The sequence below is a fragment of the Vicia villosa genome, linkage group LG7, assembly GCF_029867415.1.
Source record: "Vicia villosa cultivar HV-30 ecotype Madison, WI linkage group LG7, Vvil1.0, whole genome shotgun sequence".
NCBI lineage: Eukaryota > Viridiplantae > Streptophyta > Magnoliopsida > Fabales > Fabaceae > Vicia > Vicia villosa.
Window position 1 is genome coordinate 83,533,889 of NC_081186.1, and position 9,605 is coordinate 83,543,493.

A 9,605-nucleotide genomic window follows, 5' to 3' on the forward strand; every position below is an offset into this window, starting at 1 on the left:
TCTTTTAGGATATGTACATCATTCTTCTTTTCATTGTATTTCGGAATAGAACTGAAAATCGTTGATAGGTTGATCACCGTAGTGAAATTTCTCGTGCGAAGATGTCTGTTCTCGGATGATTGGAGAAATACGTGCAAAAGATTAGCATTTCAGCACTCCAATGCTCAGGTTAGTCTCATGATAAGGTGGAAGGTTGCAAATATGATTGGAGTGGGAGCCTTACTCCTGTGTGGTATCTTAGAATGAAGATCCGCCCATTCGGTAGTGGTTGACGCACTCTTACTTGATTAGACTTTTGAGTTGTGCTAGTCTTAAAGGATCTTTGGCCGATTCAAAACACAATGAAGCACATACACGTTACAACTATAGAATACGATATTGATTCAATATGACGATATGTGAGTCATTGAAAAATCTAGATTTCGATACGTATAAGGAAAAAAAATTAAAATGAACCATTAGTTAAATCAATGTCCAACAAAAATCAATTTAATTTGCAAAGTTTGATAGTAATTGGTAAATGAATTATGAGAAAAAGAAATCAATCTTTAAAAAGAAATGATGAGAGAATAGTAAAACAATCACGAAAGCGCATACTGCTGCTGCCACTTGCAGCCAGTCGGGGCGCGATTCTGTCATTTGGGAGTTAGGTAACGATGTAGGATTTTCTGTTATATGATGAAGCTTTAAAGCTTGTGTGGAGGATGCAAGTTCCGTTCAAGACTAAAGCGTTCGGTTGGAGACTTTTAATCAACAAGTTACCAACAAAGGATCTTTTGAAGATTAGAGGTATGATTTTTTTTAGATGATTCGGTTAAGTGTGCTTTTTGCAATTCCGCTCACGAAACTTTGGAACATCTTTTTTTCAAGTGTTATGTTGTTAAGTTAATTTGAGGGGGATTGGTATGTCGGATGTAACGGAGGAAGACCCAAAGGGGAGTTTCATGCTTTGGTACAAATTTTGTAAAAACATGAAAATGAAGGAGGGGAGACTTAGTTGCATTTGGTTGGCTATAACGTGGAGCATTTGAATTGTTAGAAACAATATTATTTTTCGGAAAGATTCTTGTAGCATTCTTAATACGATTTGGTCTATTAAGGCGTTGGTGTGGAGATGGTCTTTCATGGGGGAGATTACTCATCCCAATTACGATTTCTACGATTTTTGTAAGGAACCGTTGTTTTTTCTATCGTAGGTTCAATTGGTCTGTAATTTCTTTTGTCGAGTTTTATCTCGTACTCTTGTGTAACAGGTTTTGAGAACCCTTAGTTTTCCTTATTATTATATGTTGCTTAAAAAAAAAAGAAAAGGTAATTAAAACTTGAAAAAGAACAATTAAAGAAGAAGAAGTTTTATTCATATTCTATAACATGAATAGTCACGAGACTAACTTATCATATAAGTGACGTATCTGATATGTATCGATAGCATATCATAACATAATATTGATGTTTAAGACCATATGAGAATTTTATTTTATTTTTAATTATTTTGATAAAAAATAAAAAAACTCTTTCAATACGTTATAACATCGTATCAAAGCATATTAGTGTATCACATATGATACAACATAGAATTTAGAGCATCCACACTTCATTGCAGCAACATAATTTTTAATTTTTAATCAGCATTTTTTTCTACCTATTACAAAATAATTAGTTTCTGTAAAAAAATTTTAACATAATAAAAACCATAACGTCTAATATATACGTGTAAAATGTTACTAATAAAAATATAATAATTTAATAGAAATTAAATTCATATAAAACAATGATTTAAATTTAAATAGAGAAATATTTATACGTAGACTAACGTAGCCAGTAGCCAATCTAGATTCAAATATGATGAAAGAAAAATATATTTATTTTAAATTAAATAATAACATATAGATATTTGTATTAACTAACCCACACACAACACAAAAATTAAGCGTACAAAATTCATTAGGTATTTTGTATACATATATTTTGTATACATGTGTATAACAAACTTTTATCTTTAAAAACAAACTGTTATCCAAATAAAAAACAAACTAGAGATCTATCCGAAAAGAGGAGATAATAATGGACTTACACACTTGAAACCAATTTTATTGTTCTGGCCTATAAATCCAAAGTAACAAACTTATACATAAAAATGCTTCAATATTTTTTTTTAAAAATCCCCTTTTCTGTAACAAAATATACCAAAGATTAAAAATACCGTTAAATTTAAAAACAAAAAATAAATCTTGAACACCTCTATTCCTCTATTTATACCGACCTTTGAAAAACCAAAAAACCACTCACTTCAATCTTTCTCTCAAAACAAAAATAACTCAACTCTTTCCTTCTTCCATGGTTCAACAGCAGCTCCTCCACCGTGTTGATCCCAAAATATGGCAACAATGTGCCGGCGATTCCGTCACTGTTCTGAAGCTGAATTCCAAACTCTATTATTTTCCTCGAGGTCATTTGGAACATGCTTGCCCTAACTACCCTTCCACTCAAGCACTCTCCCTCATTGATGCCTGCCGTCCGTTCATCCAATGCGTGGTTTCCAATGTTGATCTCTTTGCAGATTCTAAAACTGATGAACTTGTTGCAAAGCTACTCCTAACTCCCGTAATTGACGGTAGTAATGTACCTTCGGAGGCTGGCGACATAGAAGATGATGATGATCAGATTGTTTCCTATGCTAAGACTTTAACTCAATCTGATGCTAATAATGGTGGTGCATTTTCCATACCTGTCAAATGCGCTAAATTTATCTTCCCACCACTTGACTACAACACTGAATCGCCGTCTCAAATTGTATCAGTCACTGACTTTCACGGCAGGGTCTGGAATTTTCGCCATGTGTACTCCGGGACACCCAAGCGGCACTTAATCACCCATGGCTGGAGTACTTTTTCTAACGATAAGAAACTAGTCGGCGGTGATACTGTTGTTTTTGTTAAAAACTTAACCGGAAATATCACCATTGGACTTCGCCGGAGAAACAGGTCTTCGGCGGCTGCTAACATATCCGAAAAGGCAGTTATCAAGGCTGTAGAATTGGCAGAGAAGAATGCTGCGTTTGAGGTAATGTACTATCCGACGGTCGGTGGTTTTGATTTTGTGGTGGGAACTAAGGCTGTGGAGGATGCAAGGAAAATCAATTGGAACCCTGGAATGAGTGTTAAATACACTGTAAAAACCAATGGTGATAATTCAAAAGGGTGTTCAATTTTTCATGGGACAATATCTTCTATCGCTCCTCCTTGTATTAGTCCATGGCGCATGCTTGAGGTTAATTGGAATGAATCTACGGTTTTTGGAAATCTAGGGAAAGTAAGTCCATGGCAGGTTGAAATTATTTCCAACAAACCTATTATGCATCTACGATCTCCTCCAACGAAAAAGCTTAGAGTTTCTCAGAATTCAAACCTCTCTATTACAATGGGAGAGTTCAACAACGCATCAACGAGTCGTTTGAATCAAACATCAACTCCTTTCAACTTTTTGAAAGATGATTCAATAACTGAATTGGATAATGTGACAACAGAGAATAACATCAGTAGTTCTCTATCGAATGACTTGTCAGCTGATTCTAGTAGTGATTGCAACAACAAAGAGGTTACTTATTCATCAATTATGTTATTTGGTAAGAGGATAATAGGTGTTAGAAATGCATGATTCCAATATAAATGGAGAGTAACTGCAACAACATCAATGGAACTGAAAACATAATATATTAGGGTTTCTGTAATATCAAATTGTTTTATATTTTATATAATTTGTTGCATCAATGGTGATATTTTTTTTGGGTCTGTATTTAAGTGTGCTGTTATATTTTATATAATTTGTTAGAATAATTTTGTTTAATTTAATGAAAAGAGTTTCAAAATAATCTAATAGTAAAGTGAACCGTTTAAAAGCATAAACAAATAAAATGTGTGTTTGCTGGGAAATTCTGTTTTTTTCTATACTAATGGTAAGCGGGAAATTCTGTTCTAAAATTTAGTTCAAATCTAAATTGATAATGATAGAGTTTCTCAACTTTTAATATATAGTAATGACACTGTTTCATCAATGTGAATTAGTATACATAATAATAAATAAGTAATAAGTATTATTATTAAATTATTATTTATATAGTATATTAACGAGGCTTTTATTTTAGAATAATGCTTAACGATACGACAAGGATGATGCACGAATTGTAACGAAATAATAATCACCGTAGGATGAAACATATAAACACCACTGTATTATTAATAACCATACAATGAAACATGAAAGTACCATTATTAAGTTTTTTGGCTTCCGTATATTTTATTATATCCATTGATTGACATGTCGTCAAAATTCGTGAAGATACGGGTCGTGCTATATAGGATTGCTCTTTATTTTAATTAGGGGTGAGAATAGATTGGGTTGACGGAGACTTTTGTCAAGCCTGAGCTTAGTTTGTCAAAAAATTCAAAGTCTAAAGCTAATTTGTGTAGTCGATAACAGGTTTATTTTTAGGTTTGTGCCTAACATTTTTGAGGCCTAGTTAAAAGATTATTTCATTTGAATATTTGAAAATAATCAATACATCTCAAGTTTAAATAGACTAACAAATTAAAATATTAATGAGACAATATTTATCTGCATTGAATTATTAAGTTTACTAGTAGCATAAGTTTTGCGATAATATTTGGTTAAAAGAACTTTTTAAAACAATTGTTCAAATGATTTTTTTCAAATTCTTTTCATAAGTTCTTTAAAATAACTAAACTTTATTTTTGTATTTTAATTCAAAGTACAAAATACAATATAAGAATAATAATAGGTTTATTCATATTTATTTAATAGGTCGTCCTAATATGCTTTAAAGGGGTTTTTTTATGGCATGTGGTCTATCATTTTTAAATAAATAGGCTTATAAAAAAAGCTTAGGCTTTTTCTATTTAAAAAAAAATCTGGTCTGACTTGGGCCTTTGTATACTAAGTCGTAGGTTCCTGTTAGTTGGTTTAGCATATGTTGGACCTGAGACTTCACACACAAAAGGGGGTTGAATTATATGGTTTGGGTAACCTTGGTTTTGAAACTTTTTGAGAAATAAAAATAGAGTTTGAAAATATTTTCAAAACCTAAGCAGCGGAAAATAAAAAGCAGAAAGTAAATTGCGGAAAATAAAATGCAGAAAGTAAATTGCGGAAAAGAAAAGTCTAGGGAAAAGAGAAACACCAAGATTTATAGAGGTTTGACCAAATCAAAATGACCTATTCCTTTCCCCAAGAACTGATCTTGAGGGTTTCCAATAATAGTTGAGAGCTTTTAGTAGGAAAGACTCACGAACCCCCTTATACAAGAAAATGATGATTGATCTTTAATCAAATATTACTAGACGATGAATGTGGGCGTTTGCGTATTTTCTTCAATAAATTCTTAGAGGGAAGCAGTCAATCCTCCTTCCCAAAGGTGGATTGAAGCGGTTAGTCTTCTCTCCACGACCATAGATCTTGGAGCGGTTAGTCTTCAAATTCTAAAAACTCTGAGCTCAATACCTTTGTTTTAACCGGGCTAACAAAAAACCTGTAAGATTTGAACACCGAGCTTATCTCGAATCGATGAAGCTTTTAATACCTGGTTGAGCTTCAATCTATCTTGGTTTTAACCGGGCTCACCAAGAATTTAGGAAGATTTTAACACTAGCTAATTTTCAAACAAACATAGGACCGATCACACAATCCCTAAATATAAGCTTTTTACAGGATTAACTTATAACTCAAATAAATCCCTAAATGGATAGTATTCTAATAAGGTGTATACAAAAGATTCTCTTGATGAATTTTACAATTTTACCCTTTCTAGAATATATATCCCCACTCACAAAGGAACTTTTCTCACAAAGGCATTTGGCTAAAATATTTTGTGATAGAAAGTTAAATAAAATTTTAGATAGAGTGAGAGAGATGAAAATATCAAAATACGATTCTGGATGGTTTGGAATGAGAAATGGAACCCCTATTTATAGGTCTGGGGTCGGCACAAAAAGGTATTTGCAATCAATGAATTTTCCATTATCTAATCGATTAGAGCCTATTCATAATCGATTAGAAGGTGCAAATAAACGTTTTTAAGTTCTCAAATGGAAGGTTAAGATATCTAACTGTTGCATATAATCAAGGAGCGTTCAAACAAGCTCGGGCCTTAAGTTTGTGTTTTTAATCGATTAGGCATATGCTCTAACCGATTAAAAAGTCAAAAAATTTCCCATGGATATTTTGAATACTCCACATTCATCTGATACAACTTCTAGATGTTTTTAAAATATTTTTTCTTTTGGTAAATCATTTTGAAAATAGTTTGTGTGTCTGTGTGTGTTTTAGCCATTTGGCTTTTACGAAAAACTCATTTGTTTTACATATATTCACTCACTTACTAAATTAGGACATTATTCATTTTCTACAAGCTTTTCCAGATACTCTTCTTTATGTTGACATTACTTGAGTTCACATGATACTAGACTTCATATTATTTCCACTTTATTTGTCCTCATTGGATAGACAAGTTCATTAAATCATAATACTTAGGTTAGCTGGGGATCGAACCCACTATTAGTGTCGCCTTTTCCCTTGGTGGAGTTAAAATTGAGAGGTAAAGTGATACGATTTTTATGACAATCTTCGTTACCTCGCATGTAGAATTGATGTTACACCTCATATCTAACAGAGGCTAAATGTGTTTTTCCTAGTAAGGAGTTGGGAAGATACCATATTCAAATGTTTCAACACTCTTAATTCAAATTCACTTAAAGGCAGACTAAGGTTTAGTTGAGTAAACATACACTCGTAAAAAGGGATGGAATACTCGTCAAAATAACTACAAATCATCGTGTCAAAATCAACAGGGACAACCGCTAAATCAAGAGGCAAACCTACTTCTACGAGAGCACTTTCTACTTTTTTTGTGTTGTAAAAAAAAATATAGTCCTTAACAATTTGGGATCTAGCCAATGATACCAAATCACATCAGTCGGTTCCCAGGATAGAATACTTGCCTGAACTTCAGACAGAAGGTAGTGCCAGCTAGACATGGTAATTTGATTTCGAGGTTTGATATGATCCCTAATAACGGCCTCGCTAGAATCTGGAGCTTGTATAGTTTTATAAGAATTAATAAAATGTTGAGTCCTCCATTCATCTCGAGAAATAATCTCTTTAGATGATAAATGATATACATATGGGAGAGGGCTACCAATTCCCCCACTTGAGATATGATCCCTAACATCGTCAATTTGAACACCACCATTTGACTTTCTAGCACTCTCATCAGAGAAAGCGCAAGAAGACTCATCAAAAAAGGTTTCCTCGAAGGAAAATGCCCTAAAAACACCACTGAACTGATATCTATCAAAATTATTATGGTACTTGAGTTAGGGAGATTAAACGCTGAAGGAGTAACATTCGAGTAATCTGGGGTTTATGCCCCCGCATATGACGAAGAATCGTCTCTAGTTGAACTACCTCCTAAACTAGTAGGTTAGTCATCTATATAGGCCATATCAAAATATAAAGAAACATAAACTATGAAATATGAGTCAAGGATTGGAAATGATACGTGAAAGGAATCAAGTCAAAAAGATTGAGGCAAACAATGAAAGGGAAAGGCTGATGATGATTCAAAGGACACACTACTCTGATAGGGGAAGGGTCACCCTAATAACAAAAATTACTTGAAGTTTAGAGAATAAAGGTTTAATTCTCAAAAGCAAAATGTATTCCAGTTCGTGATGAAAGCGAGAGTTCATCCACAAAGGCCTTAAATCTTAGTTCTTAAATTCAGGGAATGCCTTCTTTTTTCTTGACGATCCACTTGCATTCAACCATCATTTATTTCTTAGAAAGTATCATAAGCTCCCAAGTATGATTCTTCATTAGTGAATTCAGCTCATCATTTAACACCATCAAGCATCTTTGACTATCCTTGCTTTTGTCTGCTTCTCTGAATGTCTTTGTTTATGAGTCTTACAATGTTTCAGTCAAATTTAAAGCATAACAAATAAGATCAACATAATCGTACCTTTGAGGTGGTAAAATCTTGCTTTTAACTTTATCACAAGCCAACTAATAATTAGGTGATGCTATATGTTTCCCTTTAATATTACTAGAAACGAAAGTCTCAACTACCTCCTCGTCTCTCTTGCAAGGAGGGAAACTCCACCTCAAACTTAGTCTTTAATTTCCTCCACAATTTTTGGTTTTTTAACCTCGAAGTCTTTGCACTTCATCACCATACGAATTTCATTAAAAGTAAAATCCATACTTACGATAAAGGGGAGACAATTCCTTTATTTTTATTATTGTAACAATCCAAAATAACAAACTTTTATATATTAAAAAACAAACTTGAATGCTTCCTAAGAAATAAATTCATATTTTGGACATTATCCAAAATAAAAATTATATTAATTTAGTTTTTGAAAATTACAAAAATATATTAAATTAATTTTTTCATTAACAAAATTTTTAAAAAAAGCTTTTCTAGAAAAGAAAATTTATAAATTTTTTCTATCTATAAATTAAAAAATAAATCCCAAAAGCAAAAATAAGCTTTGTTTATTTTTGGAAAACAATATTTTTTTCATAAAATAAAAATATTTAAAAATAATAATTTGTTATTTTTAATGAAAAAAATTCTAAAATTAAAAAGAAATCTTGAAAATACAATTTTTTTTGCAAATATACATTTAAAAAAAATAAATATTTATTATTTATGAAAAAAATTCTAAAATAAAAAGAAATCTTGAAAATAAAAAATATAAACAAAAAACACAATTTAAAAAATAAAAAATAAAAAATTTTCATTTTAGAAAAAAAATTCTATCTAAAAATTAAAAAAAAAAACATAAAATAAAAAATAAGTTTTTTATTTAACTTTCTAAAACAATTTTTTTTATAAAATCAAAAATATTTAAAAAATCAAAAATTTGTTTTTTTCTTTTTAAAGAACAAATTTTACATTTTTGGAAAAAATATTTTTCCACAAAATCAAAATAATTAATCTTGAAATAGAAACTTATTTTTGAAATAATTTAAACCTAAATAATAACTTATTCATATCTATTTTAAGAAATTGAAATTCAATTATGATAATTGATTTAAGAGATTAATTAGAATACACCGTGTAAAACAACTTTACACCATCATTCAATTAGAATGAAATATGTTAACACATGGGAAGAGAAATTTATGGAAAAAGTAGTTATTAAAAGTAGCACCAATCTAAAATAATTTAGTTGAAATATCTTGATAATAAGAAGAAGTTTTACACTGCCAGTAAATCACAATCATCAATAAATTACAAATATTTAAAGTTTTAATATAAGTAATACAATTAAATAGTTATGATGATGTGATGGCCTAAATAATTTTACCATATCAATTAAACTCAATCTAAAAAAATTACATTAAAATATAAAATTTATATTTTCATCTAATATCATGTAATAAAAATAATTTAAAATTTTCAATGTCAATAAGAGGAATTTACAGTGTCCGTAACCATCCATTTTCTCTAAAATAATATATAATCAAATTGTATTCAAAACATGTGTTGAAATCATTTCTCATATTTTGTTTTTGGAGAAAAT

General features: G+C 30.8%; 1 protein-coding gene across 1 annotated transcript; it reads left to right on the forward strand.

Annotated features, from left to right (window-relative positions):
• Positions 1-2,337: 2,337 nt before the first annotated feature.
• Positions 2,338-3,657, forward strand: LOC131619521 (auxin response factor 17-like). Its single transcript, XM_058890608.1, has one exon. It carries the CDS (start codon positions 2,338-2,340, stop codon positions 3,655-3,657), a length of 1,320 nt encoding a protein of 439 aa, XP_058746591.1.
• The last annotated feature ends 5,948 nt before the right edge of the window (positions 3,658-9,605 follow it).

Bases quoted from the DNA above. Each gene is read 5' to 3' on its own strand.
- LOC131619521 (XM_058890608.1), top strand. From the start codon at position 2,338: ATGGTTCAACAGCAGCTCCTCCACCGTGTTGATCCCAAAATATGGCAA.